The sequence below is a fragment of the Drosophila rhopaloa genome, unplaced genomic scaffold (genome assembly GCF_018152115.1).
Source record: "Drosophila rhopaloa isolate 14029-0021.01 unplaced genomic scaffold, ASM1815211v1 contig_187, whole genome shotgun sequence".
Classification (NCBI taxonomy): domain Eukaryota; kingdom Metazoa; phylum Arthropoda; class Insecta; order Diptera; family Drosophilidae; genus Drosophila; species Drosophila rhopaloa.
In genome coordinates this window covers 322,501-346,334 of record NW_025335069.1, presented here as the reverse complement: position 1 = coordinate 346,334, position 23,834 = coordinate 322,501, and the positions used below count along the sequence as shown (strand labels likewise).

The 23,834-nt window shown below is 38.8% G+C and overlaps 1 protein-coding gene across 1 annotated transcript in view; it reads left to right on the top strand.

Annotated features, from left to right (window-relative positions):
• LOC108050153 overlaps nt 1-23,834 on the top strand; it is a 48,671-nt gene that overhangs the window by 13,888 nt on the left and 10,949 nt on the right. The window contains exons 2-4 of the mRNA XM_017131668.2: nt 11,075-11,127; nt 14,026-15,019; nt 15,321-16,820. Of these exons, the coding sequence (XP_016987157.2) occupies nt 14,120-15,019; nt 15,321-16,820 (2,400 nt within the window). The 5' untranslated portion in view covers nt 11,075-11,127; nt 14,026-14,119. The remainder of the gene's footprint in view (nt 1-11,074; nt 11,128-14,025; nt 15,020-15,320; nt 16,821-23,834) is intronic.

Here is a 23,834-nt window from a genome sequence, read left to right as displayed (position 1 = left end):
AATAATTTTAAAACGCAAAACAATGTAAACAGAATATTTGATTTATGACCTTATCCCCACCAAATATGTGTTACAAGCCATTCAAAAAACAGCTGTGCATATGGAAAGACAACTACGTATTTAATAAAATTATGAATCACAAACTAGTTTTTAAAAAATTATATAAAAGTAGCCTTTTTAATAAAATTTGTATTTTAAGTGTGATCCTGGGTTTTCCCTTCAGTTTTCTGTGATGCACTTGAAACGAAAATTTATAAGAAAACGCTTCCACAAAAGAGTAAACCTTGGGCTTTGTCTACGTGCACTTGTACTTGTGGGTTGAACGCACTGAAAGTTGTTAAAGATAAGCTTTAAATAATGGCTAATTATGCCACCTTTAAAAAGCAGTAAAGTGAAAGGAAAAGGGGAACGAACCGGGCCTTCAAATGATATATGATGGAAAGCAAAGACTATGGCTGAACGTCACTGGTACATTTTCTACTTAATGGTCAAGTTTTTGTTGACATATTTAAAATAAAAACAATTTTTAAGCTTGTTTCTCCAATTAACAAACAAAGAGGCAATCAAACGAGTTCATTAAGTTGTATTTTCTCCCCCTTGCTTTGTTTTACAAATTATGTTTTCATATTTGTTTTCCAGCTTTTCACTTCGACGCCAATGACAAAATCAAATTCAACTTTTCTTTGAAGTCTATTAATTCAAGAGTCGTAATTAAATATTTAAAATATAAAGTGTCAACACGCAGCTGCAGTTTATATTAAATCTTTGTATTCGTGGGAGAGAGGTTGTCCCTGACTTTGAACTTGAATACTGGAATAAATTTGTATACTTTTATTTTTGTATGCTCCTCTCGCATACTTGGGTACAATGCTGTGGATTGTTTTGTTTCGCTTTTTCGATTTTGCCTCTTTTTCGCATGTAATTTAAATTTATTTTACAACCCACCGCTAATGAAGTCACCGGAGCGAATCGTAGAATTGCGTAAGTCTAGACAAAGCTCTAGGGTGGAGGCGATTACTGTGGATTTCGGGGTTACGAGGGAGAGGGAGAAGGCCATCAAACAGCATAACAAACACGAACATTAAACTTTTTAGCTGACTCATTTTCAGATAGATAGAAAGATTCAATCGCCTCGTTATTGAGTATATGCATATGGCACCAAACTAAATTTTTGATTTTGTTTATAGCCTTAGTCGATTAAACTTACAGTTTTTTGAAAGTAACCATAAGTTAAAAATCATGTTAGCAATAAATTAATCTGCGTATTAAATAAGATTCTTCAGAGGAAACAGAAACTATAAAAAGTTGGTCTAAGAATTATGTCGCTTAAATTTATGTCGTTGTCTTACAATTTCAACGTATTATGAAATTGGTTTCGGTTAAAACTAGTTATTTCTCAAAAGTACTTGGACCTCAAATATCAAAATATTCCTTATCAACAACTTTTTATTGCAAAAAGACATTGTAAGCATTTTTGTAAAGGAAATCATACTTCCCTTACAAAAAACTTGTTATTTCTCAAAAGTACTTAGACCTCAAATATCAAAATATTCCTTATCAAAAATTTTTTTGTAAAGGAAATTATACTTCCCTTAAAAACACGCTTAAAATGTCTTTACTTTAGAACAGATAATTAAGTGACTAAAACGTGATATCCCTTATCAATTATTCTTTATACACAGTAATCTGAGCTACATATATGTACCTGAATATAACTACAAAAGACTAGAAAGTGTCCAATTAAAATTCAAGTGTTTTCTTCGCTTTTGCGATTTTTTAACGACAAGGTGATTTTGTGATCAAGAACAGATAAGAGCGGTTTATATGCAGAGCCCATCGAAATTGATAACCTAAATATAAACATATATTTAAGGCGACACTGGTTTTTCGCAACTGCTTCGAGACCGTGTTTTTATCGTTGATTGACTGTCAGGTGATTCATGAACTGATTACATTCGATTAAAGTCATTGTTATGGATCAAACTGGGTGGATGATTCAGTAATTCTTTGTCTTTTAATCGAATTCACGATCCAATGAACTTCCAACTGCAATGGCTGAAAATTCTTTTATCCAAGGGCTTAATGCATCGGCGCCATAATCACCATAAATAATGCAATTCATCAGACAATTAATAATTCAGCTCAAGTAGACAATAACTCAATTAGGAACGGAAAATAATTTTTGAAAAAAAGCGCAAACTGCAGGGGAATGAATTGCATTGAACGGCATTGGGGCGTCAATTGCACAATAATTGAGTCGAAACTTGTCGCTGGGCTTTTCAAATTGCATTTTGTTTTCGATTTATACACATATGCCTACCATATCGGGCAGTGCAATTTCGATTGCAATTGCAAATATATTTTTAGTGTGCCGTGCGTAACTTGGTCAAAGCTAAAATGGTTGGCAAATCAGAAAAAACGAAAACCGGGGTAAGGTTGCGGTTTGAGCAGAGAAGACCTCGAAATCACTTCGCCGGAATGCTGCAAATGTTTTGTTTATTTCTGCACGAATTTTACAATTTCCCATTCGCGGCGGCATATTTGTTTTCGGCGTAATCAAAAAGCCAAACAAAGTCTTTCCGCTTTGGCCACCAGCCAGAAGTGAAATTCTTAAACATTTATTGCCCGCCCGATCGCTTCAATTAATGGTGTGCCCCGGCACCCACTAAAAGTCAGAGACCAAAAATAAACGTAATTCGTTTTATTATTTATGGAAAAAAACACACGTCTCAATTATACGAATTTGCGCAAAATTGGAAAACGGAAAGAAATGCAGTGAAACATTTGTCATTAAAATAAATTGCGGAACAAAAATTAAAAATTGCATGAATCATTCAAGAAAATTTTAAATTGCTACAGAAAATAAATTCTCATATTGTTTGAAAATATTTTAAGTCAAACAAAATAAATGTAAAAATTTGTATAAGCTATATTCACATAAGAACATAAGATTTGATTTTAATTTGATTTAAGGTTTTCGCACTCTTTTGATAAATAATCCGAAAAAAAAGAAAGTGCCACGTTACAAAAAATACAAAACTTATACAAACCTTGGATAAAAAAGTGCACAAAATGCTAAAGCCAAATAAATATTAAATCATTACCAACTTTCTGTAAATATACAATTAAACAAAGCCACAACTAAATTATTAATGCTTTTAGCAAACGTTTCTCTATTAATCCGTTCTTAAACTCTCGTTCAGGTTTCCATTTTTAACGCTTTCAGTCCACCGCAAATATTGTAAAATTAAATTTATTTACTCGTGCAGCACATGTTGAAATTTCCGCTTCAATTGACTTTTCGGTTTATTATTGCAGTTTTTTGTGACTTTATGCAGTTTTTAATTTTTATGGCAACGTTATGAAACAATATTTTCATTGATGCTGTGGGGGAGTGTGAGATGGCGATGGGGACTGGGCAAAAGCAATTCATTTTCAATATTTGCCAGCAGAGAGTGGCATTTATTTTTCATCATTTTTGTAAATTGCTCGGCGGGGCACTTATCCCCCAACCAAAACTCTCGACTATACTGAACTCACCCGAACTGAACTGAACTCAAAGACCGTAATCAGTCACAATTTGTGCGGCAGCTTGCACAACTCAGGCGATCAGCTCAAGTGTTTCCATTTGCAACTGGATGGCAGTTGCATCAACATCAATCAGAGTTGGTTGCTTTGACTTGTCACCCACACTTTCCATGTATATGGGCATCTGGAGGTGACTGAGGATTTTCTAAGTAGTTCTGTCTGGCTTTCCATATTTACTTACAATTCCGCACTCATCGTGTTGTTCCTTTTAAGCTGTTTACTAATTTATACACATTTGCTCTTTGTTTATTGCAGGTAAGCCGAACAAATGATGGATGTTCCTTGGACCAATGACAGTCCAAGTTCATGCAACTACTGATTGCTGGTACTTGCGTAAGGCTATTTTATCTATAAATAGGAATTTTAGATATTGATTACGGTCTAGAGATGCCCACATAGCCAATTTTCATTGACGTCACGCATGCCTTTAGAAATCAACAATCACTTTACGCTTTGTAAATAATTTAAGCACGATTTACTTATTATTCATACACTGAACAATTTTATATTTCTTTAAAAAAAGAATTTGTTTAAGCTGTAATAAATAATAATGTTATAGAAAGTTAGTTCCCCTGAGATACAAAAAATAATAACAAAACGGTCTACAGAAATCACTTCAAAGATTAAACTTTAATATACTCAAATCTAAGCAAATTTAGTTTGAAACGCAATAACAATTATAAAGATTCTGTGAAAGCGACGGATCTTTCGGTTGAATATCAAATCCGAGATTTCTGTAACTAGTAAAATAAATAAATTAGTAAAATAACCTTGCTGTGATATGTTACAAAATTAAATTGACTATTAACTTTAATTTGTTTAAGTTTCATTATCAAGTAAAAGAGATCAAAAAATTTTAAATTTTCTCGACTTTTACCATCTATATTAACAAACCAGGTCTTGCAAAATGCATGGAATAGTGTATTTCTAGTAAAATGAGCAATCAAACATAAACTGAACAAGCAGAACACTGGTTAAAAAATTATTATACTTTAAAATAAAGTGGGACCATGAAAATAAATTTAGTTTATATTTTCGAAATCAGGAGTCAAATTGCACGAACACAAAAAAAATTTTCGTTTTTGGTTTAAATTGTCGATTTAATTTTGTAAACTTATGTTTTCATTATTTATCAATAATTTTCTAAAGTCAACCGGTATTTAAATGACCTACTCAAGTGCGAGTAATGCAATTTCCAGCGATATCCGCTGAACATTTTCCACATGAAAAAATTGAATTTGATTTAAGACGCCATTTCCCATGAACATTTTGAACATTGATTTGCGTGTAGCCTTTAATCAGATAAACTGAACCATACAGAGCCAAACTGAGCTAAACAATGAGTCGATTGTAAGGCTACTTTAGATGCAAACGATGCCAAATAGTTTATAATTGGTATTTTAGTTAATATTCAAGTATAAATATTGCGTAAATCGATTTTAAGCAAGGACAACACCCAGTAGCAGACAATGGTGTTAGAGTAAGGTTAAAGTTGCTTTTCCAGGTGCTTTGGTGGATCAAAGTATGTTTGCTCAACCCACACAGAATAACAACACAAGCTGAAAAGGGATAAATACAGTGTGGTTCGGTACTTTATGACAGCTAAACTATATTTAAATTAAATTAAATCGTATTTAAAAGTATGTGTGATATGAATTTTAGCTTAGTTTCGTTAGGATTCCCTCCGGTTACTACTTTGAAATTTTAAACGTTTCATATTTTTTGTAAAACTAAAGTGGTTTGTCTGATTAATAGCCAGGTTTGGTTTTTGTTTTAAAGTTGTAATATACTTTGAAACGATCCCAAACGAATTGGGATATACATTTAATCAATTAGACTGAGTTGTGGTCAGGAGTCAGGAGTCAGGAAAGTGCGTGTGTGCGAGACCTGCCACAAGGACGAATAAGAGAAGAGCTAAATGACACAGCATTCTAACCGCACATGTGCTGAAGATACATAGATACATAGATACACCGATACACCCACGCAAACAGGAATGGCAAATATGTGTTTTGCGACTTTTAACAGCAGGTCCTCGTCTCTCGTTTGTGTGTGTGGCTGTCAATATTTTATAATGTCATGTGCCAAATTATGGTCTCTGCGAGTGTGCTGATGCTAAAGCCGCACTCCGCCCAGTTTATTTACTTGCCATTTGTTCGATTATCCCAGCGACAGCAGTCATTCCTGAAATTTATTCGGTTTTTGAGATAAAAGAACATTTATGCGATGAATTGAATGCCATGTAATGTAATTGAATCTATGGGAAAATTAAGTGCTTTAATTAATTTGCTTCCGACTTATAATTTATACATACCGAACATTGCTCATACGCCCCGTGGTGCGGGCTCTCTTGCGCTTTTCCATTCGAGAGTTTTAATTGCACATTTTTCAATTAAAAACTATGTGAGAGGGTTCTTTCGGTTGGGGGCGTGAGGTTGCAGATTTGTTTATACGATTGCATTGTTTAATTGAATTTACTGTAACAAATGAGAGGCCAAAGGCAGCGGCGAAAAACCAAACCAAACAACAGCATCAAAAGTTCACAAGTGCAATTAATTTCGGGCTGTGTGTTTTTATTCTGCTTCGTTTCTTATTTCGCGAATCGCACAGCTCGATTTCAGCTTTTTGCTCGTTTCTGCTTTCAGCTTTTATTCCCAATTAATTTGGCCAGCCATAAATCAGCAGAAAACGGTGACAATTTAAATGATTCTTTTTTTGCCGCTATTTATTTACTTGAAACAACGAATGTGATATGCCAACTGAAGTGCTGGCTAAAGTAATAATAACACGAATAGTATATAGTAAACATTGTGAAACGTGTGTGAATTTTGTGAAAATATATTTAAATTTCCAATAATCAAAGAGTTTAATAACTAGGTACACCGGGAGCAATAATATTTATACCCGTTACTCGTAGAGAAAAGGGTATATTGTATTCGTGAAAAGTATGTAACAGTTAGAAGGAAGCGTTTCCGACCCTATAAAGTATATATATTCTTGATCAGGGTCACTAGCCGAGTCGATATAGCCATGTCCGTCTGTCCGTTGTCCGTCTGTCCGTCTGTCTGTCCGTCTGTCTGTCCGTATGAACGCTGAGATCTCGGAAACTATAAAAGCTAGAAGATTGGCATTTTGCATGTAGATTTTAGGAGTTCCTACGCAGCGCAAGTTTGTTTCAAACTGGTGCCACGCCCCTTTAACGCCCACAATCGCTTATATACGATTTTAAAAATTTAAATATTTCGGAAAAGTAAAAATGCAGTTTTATTGTGTTTATCAATACCTATCGAAATGTGAAGAAATTTTCAAATCGGACCATTCGTTAAAAAGTTATGCGTGATCAAAGTTTCTATCTCCATCTCCCTCGCACTCCCTTTACCTGAGTAACGGGTATCTGATAGTCGGAGCACCCGACTATAGCGTTCTCTCTTGTTTTCATCTACTTATTACCGGAAATTTTCACCGGATTTCTTGTAAATATTTGATTCTGAGATTTCCAAATTTTATCCCACACAAAATTAATTGCCTGCTGAATATTTAACATTTCGTCATCCTCTATTCCTTATTTTCGCCAAGACAATTTAAGTCGTTGTGGCTTAAACTTTGGCCCAACTGCTAAGGATGCCTCAATTCCACTTTGATTCAAGCTTCACAAACTCGACAAAAAAGTAAAACGCTCTTAAAGTTGCCAGTGGCAACTTTGCTCGTTCATTTTCCTCTGGCAAAAGTTTGTTTTTGTTAGAATAGTTTCGCTTCCGCTTGTGTCTATCATTCAGCTGCTGTTGTTTCATCTGTCTGCTCCTTTGCATTACATATTCTTTGGCTGCCGGAGGAGCCAGGATCTGTGCTTCCGCCCGAACCACTCCCTTTTGCCATTCTGCCATTTTATGGCAGTTTCGAACAGGAAATGTTAAGCACGGAAATCATGCGCGCCCGACTATGACAACGACATCGAAATGCTTTTTCTTCAGCTCTTCTGCCTTTGTGCATTTCCCTGTTATCTGGCTGGTTTTGTCTCGTCATGCCGGCAACGTTATATAGGAACAGTTGGCAATTATTTAAGCTATGTTGAGATATAAAATTATTTACATTTTGCTAGCATTTGATTGGTGTTCAACTTGTCAGGAAGTATACTTTTTAGAATCTTTACAGCGATGCATGACAGTTTGCACTGCATGATTTCAGCTTTTTTGACTTTGTGAAATTTTTGGAAGATACGAGATCTGTCGGGTCTCCGCTCGTCATAGTAGCAACGTTATATCTTTAAAAGTTTGGCAGACGTATTCATTTAAACCATTTAACTATATTGCATTTTTATAAACTACTGCGTTTAATAAAATTTCTTAATTATTCTTAATTCTAAACGAAGAAGAAACATTTAATAATAGTCAATATAAACGTTCAGGAATTTTTACAAATTTGAGAGTCATTATAAATGTAAGACCAATTATCTTGCTTTTAAACTTGTCATACAGAAAACATTTTGGAGTTTCAACCAGTATTAAACAGTTTTATTCAAGCAAATTTTCTCTTCCATTCTGTTCAGAATTTTCTGTTTCATGGCAAAAGTGTTCGCTTCTCAACGCGTTGTAAGAATATTAAATTATTTAAAAAAGCAAATAAAATCTGCTTTCTATTCAGCTTGTCAGGAAGCATAATTTTCAGAATTTTCACAGCCACCGCATGGCAGTCCTTTCATCAAGCTTCCAGAACTTCTGCTATTGGCACTTTAATGGATACACATGAAAGGAAGTGAGCTGTGCCAGAAGTGGGTGCAACGAGTGGGTGGAATGGGGCACGTAGAGGGAGCAGATGTTGCAAGGAAGTGCGGTTGCAAGATGTTGCTTTTGTGTTGTTTGTGGCTTTTCTCAGCGACAAGAAAATGGCGTCAGCTGCAATAGAGCAACTTCCTAAGCCCCAGAGCTAAAGCTAAATAATCGGAATTGAGATTTTTTGAAACGAATGCTGATTGCCCAAACCCTAATAAGCCTTGCGTGAGTCTTTAATTTGTGCAATTTCCTCGAAAACCTGGCCTTAAAGGCAGTTATTAGCGCAGCTTGCTATTGATTGGGTGTTAGCCTTAAAACATTCTGTTTGGCCGGGTTCTTGGCGTATACGTAATGCACTTGCCGCTCTCCTCATTTCACACCCTTGTATCTTGTTTATTTAATATTATACCATCTCCGCCTCTGTCTTGTCTAGACTTTCGAGTGCCTCTCGTTCAACCGCCTGCCTCCCCCAAAATGGGCGTGGTGCCTGAAAGTCTTTCGAGGATTCGCGCGGTATCTGTTGGATGTGCAATGTAAAATCTCGTTTTCGAGGCTCAATTCCAGCGGGGTGGTCCCGCTCAAATTGCAACTTGGCTCGCTGCAATTCTTTTCAGGTGCCAGGTGAGACTGACTGCCTTATGTCACGTACTTGATTGGGATTCTATTGCCCTGGCATTGGTTATTGATGCACCGGTCCTTTACTTTGACTCCTGACTGGCCTTTCCTATGGGGTGATACTGTGTGTGGGCGAAGTTTGTTTTTTAAGGGAATTCTCAACAAATTGTAAAAACCAAGTTGTAAAATTGAAGCTGATGAGGGTAATGTAACATTAAAATCTGATTTATCCGGGGAATGTATTGTAAAATTGGAATACTGTTTTTTTTCAAGAAAGTTTAAAAACTTGAGCTACTCGCAAAAACAATAGCTTAGTCCTAAAAAGTAAAATTAATTAAATGCTTATATTCAAACAACTTAAAGCACATTTTTCTTTTGTTCATTCTTGAAAAAATAAACAATATTACATATAGACTCTTTGTGCTTGCTAAATGTTTTCGCTTAGCTGAATTTTGTGAGCATAGCCTTAAAGCCTTAACATACAAACTAAAGTGAGTGGTTAATTGATTGTTTTACTAAACAGATAATAGATTTCGTTGTGAACAATTATAATCTTAATAAACAAGCAAATTGTGCTAAATGAAATTTCCATTTTAATGTTAGATCAGGCTTACGTGTCGCCCTGAAACTTGTGTTAACCATTCAACCACGAAGGCATTCGGTATTGTTGAAGTCTTAAATTGGATTTGGGAGCCTGAAATGACTTCAGGCTGGGCTTAAAGCTTGACTTGGCAGCGACTTAATTGAGATTCCACCTTATGGCGCCAAACTGATTAATTTGTCACTCGTGTGAGTCCTTTGGCTTGGCTTGCAGGATGGCAGCCCTGAACGGAGGACCAAGGACTTAAGCTGCTTATGCGGTGTGGCTGTGCTAATCCTTTGGCTGCCATTCTGCTGGACATGAGATATTGTCTCTTATCCGCTCTCTCTCTCCCTCTCTCTTTTGGCCAAGTAAACCCTTTATTGAAGCTAATTAGACAGAGAATGGTGTTGCTGTCGGTTTCTCACTCTTTCCCCCGCTCCCTTTCTTAAATATGACAAATATCACACATACGCTCCGTTGGTCACCGGCAGTAGTCAGCAGTTGATAAATCTTTCTCAAGCTGTTTGTGTTTGTCCAGTGACGTCAGCAAATGCGTGTTACTTGCTTTTATGATTCCCTCTTCATACTTTTAGCTGTGATTACACAACTTTCTACTGTCATCGGCCAAAACGTATCACCGTTGGAACTTGATAAATGAATCGATAACTTGTGTCCCTGACTTTACTTGGCTGCCTCCCTTTTTCTGTAATCGATGGAAAACCTGTCAGCCAACTGGTAGCTGTGTCATGAGCAGGCTGCGATTACAATTAACTAAATTTCCGCGTAATTGTGTGGTTGGAGGCGCACCATGAATAGAGCGTAGCACAATTTTCAGGGCAACCCGTTTGTCTTCATATAATTCATATGCATATATATATGTATATCTATGGGGTGTATGTGCATTTGCATGTGTGACCACTTGGCCAGGCTTAACCCCGAACTAAGTGGTCGTATGCCTCGAGTTTCGTTGGAGGGTCGCGAGTCTAATTAGCCGCTTGAACATACGCACACACTGACAGACAGCCAATTAAAATTCCCTTTTAGCCAAACGCTGGCGATGGCTAAAACGTTGTTAACTTAAATTAAGACCCGAGTTTAACAACAATTAATTGAGGCATTGAAGCGGATCAACTTGTATTTTTAGGTAGGGAAAAAAGCTAAGAAAAGTTTAAAGTGACCATAACTTATTTCACCTTTGGTTAGCTAAAAAGTAATTACTGGTCTACTTTTAATATTTGTTGTTCATTATTTCTTTAATTTGTTTAGTTATTTTAATTATTAGTTTTGAATATCTATACCAATGCCTTTGGTGCATTTGCGTGCCAATTTAATTTTCTGCCTTGCGTTTATTTAATGCCATACCTCATTCTCGTTATTATATAACAAACTGCATATTTAATAACTATTTTAGTATATTAAAATTTATTAAACATTTGATATAGTCTTGATTAAAATGCAAATAATATATAAATATTTTATGTTCTTAATAATAATAATTTAAATTACTCCGTTTTTGCAGGTTTACCGACGAATTCAGACTTTCTAGTGCATTTGCTGGCCATTTGAATTATGGTAAGTTAAACTCTGGTTTATTTATTGCTCGCCACCGGTAATTGACTGAAACAATTCAGTGTTTTTGCCTCTCGTTCAGTTGGGCTCTTCATTAATTCCGTTTTGGCCAATTGACGTATGTCAATTAGTTGCCCTGCTGTTGCGATGATGAAACAAAACCCCATTTGTTGTACGGGATTTGCGACTTGATTGCCTGATTGCGGTGTTGGAGATGAAGTTTCATTGCATGTCATGATTGGGTGATTTGGCAGTTTCTCGTAGATATAATTAGCAGCGGATGCAGGGTGAATGAGGTGCAGAAATGGTATGGAAAACAATTGTCGTTTTTGCATCTTTGCATTCATCAATCTTCGTTTGGCATTGACTTCCACTTTCCCCTTCGCCTAAATGGCGTTAAATGTAAATGTACGAAAGACAAATTTCGTAAATTCACAATGTGCGCCAAAGGCGATTAATTTTGCCGGGAGGCATGCCACTTGCCACAGCCCAGAATTGAGGCAGTCAGTGTCAGCCGGGCGGCAAATGTGTCTTGTAGACGTCCGCCCCCACCTCTCCCCCTCACGTTGCGCAACACCACCCCGTCGCCCTTTGACCTGGCCTTGTAGCAACGCTTATGTGGGCGTGGGCAAGCAATTTATCTTTCACTTTTTTCAGCGCTGCTGCTGCGGCTTGTGGCTTCTCTTTTCGCTTTACTTTCTCACCGTGGCAAAAAATATCTTAAGTTAAAATTTCAGCATGAGAAATATAATTATCAGGGCATTAATAAATTATACTTTTTTACCTAACAACAATATATCACAATTAAAAATGTTCGATATTTAAAATATCAAATAAAATGGCTTTCAAGTGTCATAACTTTCTTTAAAAAATTAATTGCTTTGTATTTTGTATTCTGACATAATGTTTTCTTATAACAAGCTGTAAGATAAATCTAATGCAAATCATTTGAACGTAAATAAAAATAGCCAATTGTGGACTAATTTGGCAGGTGTATACTTTTTCTTCGCGTGTCTTTCAGTTTCTCAGTTGAGCTCGGCAATTATGCGTAATTCGCATTTTTTCGTTGCATACTTCGGTGCGTTGTGCTGATACGGGTGGATGTGGGCCATAGGTTGTGAGAGTTTCAGTGGTGGAGGTGGGTAGGCAAAGGCATGCCAAAAATTAATATAGCCACATACCTCGAACGGCGGACTGGCATGTGCAGCTTAAGCCAGCTGCGGCTTCTGTTTCTGCTGCCACCGTAATTAAGTTGAAATTAATGGAAAATTCCTGCAGGTTACCGCAGAGTTCAGCGAAACAGTGTGGCCAAGATGAAGGAGAATGTTCACTGAGAAACAGTGTGACCAAAATTGTGTAATGGCTATCAGGGTAAATCCCCTCTTTCGTTTACTTATCCATTATTTTTAAAATTGTTCGATTCACGCCTTATTAAAAATGCTAACAATGTATTTTATTCTCACTTTAAAACTTTACTCAATGAAAAATGTATCTTCTATTTTAAATGCAGATAAGCGCAACTATTTTTCGTATGCTTCCATTTATCTAAATTACCAAAAATCGTATTTTTCTCTTTATTATTTATCAATTTGCTGGCCGTGGGGAATACCTTTTGGCATACTGGCAATGGCACCTGACCAGGCTCAAAGTGGAAAATAACTTAATTGACTGGATGGATGCTGCGAAGGGAAGCAATTGGGCAGGTACATCCTCCAGAGACTTCTCCCCTGCCCACACTTATCCGCTCTTTTCGCTTTTACTCTGTTTGCCCAGCGAGGAGTTTGCAAATTGAAATTGGTTTTCTTGTTGTTGCATTGCCATCGCAATGCAAATTTCTGTTGTGTAGTTTTTGGTTGCGAGTCGAACAATTTGCCGATTAATTGCCATTAAATTGGCCTCGTATTTCTGAAAATTTAAGGGATTAGTGGCAGTGGCCGTTCACATGGAAAACGTGGCAAATGGCGAAAGGCCCCTGGAGATTTTGTAGCCGTGATGGATACGAAAGCTCAATCAAATTAGAGGCTTGAATGTAAAAGCAAAACATTGAAAGCCACTCAATGCGGTTATCCATCGATCGGGGCTCATAATCGAATAATCATATAATATACATTCAGACGTCATTTTAATTGTGATCCATCGAATATATGGATTTCCTTATTCGTTCCTGTCTATAGACCACTGTCCCAAAGAAATTGGCAGAATAATATCCAAAGGCAAGTCTCTGCACAATAGCGAACTCTAATCAGAATGCAGAACCCCCGATTCCCTCTCGGCCAATTGCCATAAATCCAATAAAGCCGTAAATGCAAATGCGGCACAGTTGCCAGGAATCGGATAAAATTCGGAATATAGCTACTCTGTTTATAAGAAGTTCACTTTGAATGCAAGGGTATATTGATTTCATTCAATTTGAAGCCGAACTATAAAAGCTATTAAAGCTAAATATACTTTCTGCAATTTTTGACTAGCAAATGCCATCAGACGTTTCCGTTTTGAAAAACGTTTGTCCAAGGTTAACAGTTTTTCTAAACAAAAAAATATTTTCTTTAAGTTTATTTACTGACAAATGTTTCGAAAATACAAGTGGGTATTTTTCTTATATGTTTCGAACTCTATTGCCTTTAAGTTTAGATTGCCAATTAAAAACTTGAAATACAAATTTATAGGCAATTCTGTGTACTTATAAAATTAATATATCAGGTTTAATTGCGTTATCCAAATTAGTGTTTTGTCTAAGCTAGCTGTGCCGAACGTGTCAATTTGTTACTTTCGCTGTTACTTATCTAATCCGCTGCGAGAACTACAAAAATATCTTCTAACTTTAGTTGGATTATTAGCGATACATCACCCTACCGTACTTTTAACATACCAAACTAATTGCTGCTTGGTTTTTCTTAACAGGCCTTTGTCAACATGAAGGTGCCGTCGCCAGCCACGGTTAAGCTGAGCAGATCCTTCACCACAAGCCCGCTGATCAAGAGCAATCTGGGCCAGAATGCGGCCACCAATGGCGATGCCATCGATGCCAGCGTCGACGGGATTGCAGTCGACTGAACAGGTGCATGTGCACGCCACGCCCTCCAATCCGCAGGAGATTCACCAGGATCGGAGTCCACACAACCACCACGCCAAACTGCCACCGCTGGAACTGCTGGTGGAGAACAAGATCAGCTACAGCAGCTACCAGCAGCACAATCAAACCCGATCCAAGAGGAGTTCCCTGAGCAGTCCCTCCTCCAGTGAGGATTGTGTCAGTGCTGCCAGAGCTAGTATTTTTGATGACGCCGCCGAGAGTTTTGTGATCAATTTCCCTTCGGAGTCGGCATCCTCGCAGCATCTGCTGCCCTTGTCGGAGACGGTTCCGTTGCTCACCCACATCGAGGCCACGGTGGTGGATAAGCAGCGTTCCATAAGGCTGAACAAGAACAGTGCCTCGCTGATCTTTACCAAGAAGGAACTGAACCAGGGAAACCATCAGCATCAACATCACCATCACCATCATCATCAGCAGCCGCAGCAGCAAAGGCGCCAGCACCACAGCAGTCTCTACGGAGTGGGCAGGAAGCCCACCAAGCACCTGCCACCCACTCGAGGACAGCACCAGAGGCGGAGTCTACCGCTCAGCTATAACAACAATCTGGTGACCACCGCTCCAACAGGAGAGGGAGGAGGAGTAGGACGTGCAGGAACCGGTACCGGTGGGGCAGCCAAGCTTGTGCCGCTCAAGCAGCAGCATCAGCACCACGGAGCAGGCCACACGGCACCACCCACGGCTAACGTCGTTGTTGCTGGTGGAGCGGGAGCTGCGGCTCCGTCCGCTCGCAAGCAGCTCTCCTACTCCTGGTACGCGCCCGTCTACAGTGCGCTTGAGGAGGAGCTGGAGCAGGACTCGCGGGTGGGTGAACTTTAGTTTTAACCTTTTAGAAATTTCAAGAAAAGATTTTAAAATATATCTTTTGTTGTTTTTAATTAAGCATGATTATAACATATTAACTGTCAATATCTTTGCATTTTCGAGAATGACGTAAGATTAATGATATCTTCACGGTTTTACTAATACATATAATACATAATAAATATCACTTGAATGTTTATGCTAATTAAAGAAAACAATTTAAAGGAAATTACCTAAAATGATTTGTAAAGCTCCAAAAAGAAAGCGCTACTTACTCATCTCTTTCATTTTTATTTCAAAGGAATCCTCGCCAATCCACAATCTGGCCAACACAAAGCAGCACCAGCGCTCCGCCAGCCAAAAGGCCTCCACCGCCCTGCATGCCACGCCCCGCCACGACCACGCCCTCGATTCCGCCGACGCCGAGACGGTTGCGCTGCTGGACACGCAGGCGCGCAGCAAGGTCATCATTTCCTCGGCGAATGGCGACGCTGGCGGAGCAGGGGCAGGAGGTGGATTTGGTGGAGGCGGCGGAGGATCTGGACTCGGCGGAGCTCTGGCTGCGAATGGAGGAGATCTGGAGAGCTCACTGGGACTATCCGGGGGCGGTCAGTTGCCCCGAAGGCGTCGCTTCGAGAACTTTCTCAAATCGCTGGTGGGACTCAAGGCGAGCAGCAGTCGAGGAGGAGGAGGAGGAGGAGGTGTCGGTGGCGGCGGAGCAGCTACAGAGCGAGATCGGCCCGCCTCCCCTGAGATACGGATCACCCGCACTCCTTCCGAGCAGGATGTGGTGCTCCGGGATCCCTCTGGCCGTCAGCTAGCCAACGGCCAAGGACATGCCAGCCTGAGCATCAGCGGTTCGAGCAGCTCCTTGAATGTGGTCCAGCAGAAGATATGGCACATCATGCGACGCGAGGGCAGCGCCAGCAGTCTGCACCAGGAGAAGTCCCAGTCGATTGTCCAGTACACGGGATTGCGCAAGTGCGAAACAGTCCTGGCCCTCACCCGTCAATCGCAATCGCACGGTCATGTTCACGGCTTGAGCCAGAGCCGGAGCCAAGGACATTCGTTGGCAGTCCATGGCAGCGGGATCTTCAGCTCGGGTGGAGTGGAACAAATCCGACCACTGAACCGCCTGCGAAACAGTGTGAGCAGCATTAATGGCGTGGGCACCTGCTCGCGCTGCTCCAGTTTGTTATCCCTGGCTGCCTCCGGATCGCGCTATTCCCTGGCCAGTGGCTTTGTGCCACGGCCGAACTCGGCCCTTAATCACCTGGAAGCCGGAGTGGAAGAGGAGCATCGTCGGGCCCAGGAGCCGCACATCAATGTGAATGCCCAGATCAGACTAAGCGGCGGAACAACTGCCAATTCGACCAGTCCCAGTCCGCCGTCCAATGTCACCACGGCCACGCTGCATTCTAGTTCCGCCAATAATCTGAATCAGGAGGAGCAGCAACCCACAGCGACGCCCGCCACCACGCCCACTGGAGCACCTGGGGCACATGGAGGCGGGGGCGAATTGGGACCCTTTGGAACCAATCACGCTTATCCACTGACCGTGAGCTCCCTGCTTTCCATGGCCAGTGCGAATCAAGCGGCCCAGGCTTGCTGCGTTCGGGATGGGATTGCGTTGAAGCGCCGCGAGATGCTCGCTTCCGCCGATGTTACGCCCTCGGTGGGCACTCCGGCCACGCCCACCACCACTTTCCAGCCCTTCACCTGCAAGCTGTGCCTCATCGATGTGGAGGATGTGGGCGAGGCCATGGCGTTGCAGCAGTGCGGCTGCCAATTCTGCATCGAGGTGAGTCATATTTCTGAATGTCTATGAATTCTCAAAAAACAGTTTGTAGTAAATAAATGAGTTTAAATTAAAGTTATCATTTTATGTTTAAAAAAAATGTAGCTCAAAATAAATAATGTTAAAAGCTCTCCGAAATACAACAAAACACTGCTAGTTCATTCAAAGTTTGAATTTCAAATGTTTGATTAAATTTAATCTGTAAATAAATAAATCCAATTATTAAAAGTATTGGGCAATTGAAATATATGAATTTGTTTTGCAAGGCAAATTTAAAGAAAACATAAAATAATGATTTTTTAAATCAATTTAGTTCAATTAAGTAAAACCTTGAACCAAAAAAAAAATTATCTTTTAAAGTGGAATTCCAATAACTAAAATACATAAACCCACAAAACTTAAAAACCACATAGGCAAACATCAGATAAATGTGGTATTTAAACAAATGAACAAGTTGGCAAACAAAGGATTAACACAGTTTGAACAAAATTAAAATGCTGCCTTGTTAACAGAGAGTTTTCTGTTCACCAAAATATGTGCAAAAACATAGAAGCCACATAAGTTTGGGTGCTGAAAATATTGTTAGTATGAAGTTTGTGGAATCTAACTGATACTGATACCAATTATTCACTTGAGAACTATGATGGGTGATAAACTTTTTAACTTTGTGTGGCCTTTCTAATATTTCTAGCTTTCCATTCTATTTTGCGGCTAAAGATAAAATTGTGATTTTATTCTCCCGCACCGCACATAAAAATGAGATGGGAAAATTCCCCTAAGCCGCTGAAAGATTTTCTTATGTTTTTTCTTTCTCTTTTTATCGATTGGCCCCCACACACATTTTCATTCAGCTGCATATGTTAGCTTTCTTATTAGGATCTTTTTCCTCCATATTTTCCGCCCAGTTTTTCTCTCCTTTTCCTTTTTCTCCAGGTGCACCAATGGGGAAAATTGAAAAATGACGCACAGGCAGACGCAATATTTTGCAAGTGTTAGGAGCGAGTTGCTGGCAGCTTAACCCAAAGCTGAATGTTGGGCATAAATAATCAGAAAAGCCATATGTATTTTCTGATATTTGATAACTTTACGTTTATAGATTAAGTTCGCACATGCTGCGGTGGATTCTGTTTAAATTGTTGTATAAATTCAGATTATTATTGGGCGGGCAAAAATGAAACATTTGCCTGCAGCTTGAAATCGGCTTACTTAACTTATTCATTTTAGTAATTACTTTAAAGGCTTTGAGATTATGAATAATGCCTAGAATTAAATTGATACAATTTCTATACGAGGTAAAGGTAAATCTGGTTTAGTTTAAATAGACAAACCAAATGTATGTCTTGTGTTTGTGTAAAATCAAATTATGTTCATGTTTACCTTTTTAAATAATTTAGTAGAAATTAATGTCACTGATTTATTTTACTTTTCGCTCTATTTAATATCTTATCAATCATTTTATCTTATCTACAATGTGATAACTTGTCATGGTACAGAACTTATACTTATATTATGCCTTGAGAAAATTAAAGAGAACACTTTACTTTAATTATCCTCCTAATTTGTAGCTTTTCCCTGACCATTTTCTCAAAATGTTCTACATTTTCTCGGTCTGCAACTAACGATGTTTTTCTGCTGCAGCCAGTAAAAAAAAATTATTAAGCTGCATTTGCAAAGCTAATCCACATCATCATCTGCATCTGCATCAGCATCAGCATCAGCCTCATTTATTCCCTCAATTTGCATGGCAATTTGCTCGAGGAGAGGAAATATGGAAGGAAGTCGTCGGCAACAAGGGGTTAATGCTGCAAGGTGACTCATCTGAGATGCTAGCTGGCTCAGCGTTTCCTTCCATTTTCGCCGCTGCAAAGTAATTTCAGCAAAATGCACTGCGTATCCTGGGCGTCCTGTTCGTCCTGTTCGTCCTGCTTTCGCACTCACAAAAGCCAGGTCCCCAGGCCCGGGACTCCTGCTGCCTTTACTTTACTTTGCCATAAACAAATTGCATTTGTCTTGAAGGGGAAGGGAAAAAGAGAGGCTGGCACAAATTGTATGAAGCATTTTAAATAATTAAGTAAATGATTGGGGAAGTGCAGCAGAAAACAGAAGCAAAGGCTAAAGCGTATTCCTTTTCTCAGCTGCCAGTGAATCTAATTCCATGTGTCTAATGTCGAGAATAATTCTTTCTTGAGCATAAATAAATTAGGCAAAGTTCACACGTAAGGACTGCATAAAAGAATATAATAGAAAGAAGATAAACAGGAAAAAAAATCAGCAACTTTGCTGTTGATGTCTAAAATAAAATAATTGTTCCTTTGGAATAGTTTTAGACTGTAAAAATAAAGTACATGATTATAAAATATTATTTCAATAACATAAAAGATTGTATTTATAAAAAATGTTTTTTTTGGAATTTTAAATGTTACCATAATTTTTTCATATTTACCATGGAAAGAAAATAAATTACATTAATACTTTTCTAAAATATTTCGGTGGGCTGAATTCGGCTTCGAAAATGTTGATGAAACAAATTAAACTAATTTTTAAAATACAAATAATAAAATACTTGGTTAAAGATTTTTAATAACAATTTTAATATTTCAACTCTGAGGTCCATGAACGTAATGGAATGTTTTGGGGTTCTGATTCGGAATATCTGAACTGAAATCTATCAGAAAAGTATACTTTAATGTAAAGCAAGAAAGGAAGCAAACTTCGACAAGCCAAAGTTTATATACCCTTGCAGTTATTACAAAACAATGAGCTCAAAGAAGTTTGGTCGACTTAAATCAAATTCTTGAAATTTGAATAGCTTAATCATTGCCCCATTTGGCATATACTGATAAGAAGTGATTTACAAACACTAAAGTTATGGCATTTCCGATGAATCAGTTATATTGCGGCTATAGGATATAGTCGGCCGATCCTTATGAAATTTGGTAGGTCGGATTGATAAAAAATAAAACTCATAGAAAATCCTATATTACTGAACGATTGGAAATGCCATAACTTTGGTGTTTTTATAGTTAGGAAGTTGGGACTTTTTATGAGTATTAAGAATACATCATATGAATAATTTTGAAGAATATAATTTACAGAATGTTCTGCAAGGGTATATCAACTTCGGCTCAGTCCGAAGTTAGCTTTTTTTTCTTGTTTTCTATGAAATTATACTTCAGTTTTAGGTTCTAGTTGTTGATTTTTCGTCAGTGGAATAAAAGGCAAAATAAACATTCGACAACACTAGACGAAGGCACTAAATAAGCGAGCTCCAGGCTCGATTTTGTTGTTCCTCTTGTTGCTCAACTTGTGTGCAGGTGAAATTTATTACACACACACCCACCCGAACACCTGGCTGAGACATGTCCTGGCTGGCAGGACGTGAGGACCACGCCCCCGGCTCAGCTCATCCCAGGGAGTTCCGGCTACGTGTCTAATGGCTACAGATGTACTGCCATGTCTTCGTGTCCTGGCTGGGCCATTTGTCAACCTTAAACTAAACTGCTGCCATTCGAGGGCTTCCACTTTGTTTGCTCTTGCTTTTGCGGTTTTTCCATTTTCTTATCCATTTTGAGCAGCAAATTATTGCCAAACATTGCTCATACGCAGCGGTGGCCGCATTCGTCTAATTGAAAACCAAACGAACGAAATTCCAATGCAAACAGCATTTTCATTTGTTTACTCAGTGCTCTTGTCTCTTTCCGCCTTGATGTTCCCGTCTCGCTCCATATAACATTTACGATTCACTGAGTTGACAAATTTTCCGCTCTTGGAAAAAAAACCAGCAGCAGCGGGAAAAACACTAGTCAGACATCAACAAAATGGCCAGAACAGCAGAATCCTGGAAAAAAATGATATTCCACTATGAAACGGTATGTCACTCTTATGCAGCATCATCATAATTCACGTTTAGTCTGGGGCGCACACACCCAAGGCAAATGGTTGATAAATGCTATATAAATTGAGTTGGAGTCGCTGCCCCCGGGGGAAAGTTTCGCCAGAGATTCATATCTTTATGGGGCTTCGCTCGGAGTCTAGAATTTGTCGCTTTACCATTAGCTCTTATCGCAGATGTGGAGAAATTGAAGCTCTTAGTAAAGTGTTTTGTTTGGTTGCACTTATTTTCAATGCTCACAAGTGGAATACAATTTTGTTGAGGGCAAATATTTATTCAAATTTCCATTAAAGACAATTCCAAGAAACTACATATTTGGATATAAGTATATTTCTATGCAATATTAAGGTAAACAATTTAAATCACTTTTGGAATTTACCGAGTAAAACAACTTATCTCCATTTCCATATCTTCGAGAAATTCTTTAACTTGTCGCTAAAACAAACAGAAACAGGTTCTTTGCTTGGGATAAATTAAAAATTTCAATATCTTGTTTCCTTTCAGATTATAATATTTTATATAGTATAACACATGTAGTGCCGCTACGTATAATAATAATACATTGATTTTCGTTTCCCCAATTCACTTGTGCTGTGATTTTCCATTTTTTATGGCGCGCTGCTCGTGCAGTTCAAATATTTTGCAACTGGCTTGCTAAGAGCAAACTCTTCACGTGGCACTCATAGTTCTCATGGTTGCCCCATCCATCTGCATGCTACATCACGGAGACGGGAGAAGTGGATGTGGGCTGCTCCTCCGCTGACTGCGCATGAAAAATGGCGACGCTTATTAAACATGCTCGAATGGACAGCAACGCATCCTGATGACGAGGAGAGCGGTGCTGCAAGAGCTCTAAACTGGTAGAAATTTATGCACCAGCGATGAGGTTTAAACTCTGCCATTTGATGTGCCACAAGCGGGGAGTGGGGGCTAAAGTGGTTGGGGAGGGGTCGGATTTTTATAAGCACAACTGCCACTAGCGCTCATTAGTGTGTGCGTGTGTGTAATAAATTTAGAATAACAAGAGGTCCTCCGACAGTGGGTCAGGAGAAATCGGACAAAGGCAACCAGACAAAGTCGTCGCCTGGCCTCAATTCCTTGTCCCTTTCAGCGGCTTTGGGTGCCGACCTGCGCCTGGGAACTCGGACCATGGGCTAAAGTTGGTAAACAACTTATTGAAGTTCCCATCTACCGATGTCCTTGCTTTCTGGTTGGATATGTTTTCACTGGAAATAAAAAAGATAAATCTATGCTGTTTGTATTTATCATCATAAAAAAGTTATCATAACATATTTTCGAATAAACAATGATAGAATGATAAGTGTTGCTGTGCTCGTTCAAAGTTGTGAACTTTTAAGCTCTAAAATAGGGTCAAAGTAAGTTCACAATAATAACCCTATAGCTATAATTTTGTACCTATTATGTCACACTTTCGCCGCTGTTTTAATTAAGTGTTGATATGCCCTTGTTAAAGCGATACCTTTAGATCGCTGTAAAGTTTGTTCCGGTCCACAGCGATAATAATCCGTTTACATCTACCTTTATATTTTTTGACCGCCATATATCTAAAAACCAGCTTTATTCAACATTTTTTGTTTTAATATTTGTTTCTTGGTATTACTGTCTTTAAATTATCCTTTTCCATACACGTGTGTCAAATGCTGCACAGTTGAAATGACTTTTACCTTTGGTTTGAGGACGTTTTTTATTTGTTCAGCTCACATTTCGACTCTGCGAGAAAGAGCCTCATTTTGCAATTTGTTTGTTGGTGTGCTTTGCAGCTCCATTCATTACTGGATGCTGCAGGATTCTCCCGTTCTCTGTTTCGGTTTTCTTTTTGTGTTAATTGAGCTGCTCGGCTGCTGTTCCTGCTGCTTTTACCGATGGCCACAAGCTGAAAAGTAAATTAACACGGAAAAAGGGAGCCTGAAACAGGAGCAGCCACCTGACTGTACCATAAACGCCGTGTATGCGCTATATGCTGTATGCGCTATATGTGTGAATGGAATTTACAGAGGAGCAGTGGCGGGCGAAAGGGGAACCCCCGTCTGCGGTGGACCTACATGAGATGGGGGATTCAAAGGGAAAAGCCAAGCGAAACAACACGCGAGCAATTAAAATGCTCAACAACAAATTGCTATCAAGTACTCAAAATTCAAAAGAGACGAGACAGCACCACTGCCAAAGAATGAGCGGAAAGCGTTAAGGGGAGGTGGCAAATGGGGCAGGATTTGTGCATAAATAAATAAAAAGCGACCTCATATTCACCGAAGATGGATTACAACTCTTAAGGTATTCTTTTAAATTTTTGGCTATAATAAAAAAAGATTAACACACTTTTCTGGTCGCAAACCAAGATTTAATAAATAAATAAATCTTTCAATATTTTCCAGCTGTTTGTACAAGTCCATTTATAATAATACTGTCAATAAATATAGCCTAAACAATTCTAATATCTAAACCTAATTTCCCTCGCCCTTGAAAATGAGCAATAAAATCATGAAAAGAGCTCAATTTAAATGTCTTTGGATGGACAAGCCCCAGAAGTAGGATCAAACTTTACAATCCCTTTATTGTCCTTGGCCGCCCTTAATTTCGTATTTGATTTAGGAATTTATGAGAAACAAGGACTGAAATGATTTCATTTAGATTTACTCCCGACAGAAATTGGCGCCCCATTGTTCAGACTTTTCCCCATAACCCGCAACCCTCTATTTTGTGGGGTAGCCCGCTGAAAAGCCAGTGGAAATTTATGACTGCCAGCGAAGACTGGCTCAAAACGAAGACATTCGCCATGGGAAAGTGAGGCCAAAGACTCGCTGGGGTCTCGCCTCGTAATTGCAGTCAACATTTTAGCATTTTCAAGCAAAGCGAGAAAACAAATAAAAATAAAAAGCAAGGGAGAGCACGTGACTGGCATAGAAACCATTGGGGTCCCCTATCTATATACCCTTCCCCCATTTTCTCTCTCTGTATCTGCCAGAAAAAAATACTTGTAAAATGTAAATGTTTATGGCTGGAGAGGCGCGAGAAAAGAGCCCTTGAAATGGGCTGTAACTATGGTCGGAAAAAGTGGATGGGAGGCCGCTTGCACTGGAAATTATTTAATTATACAAAAAAATTTG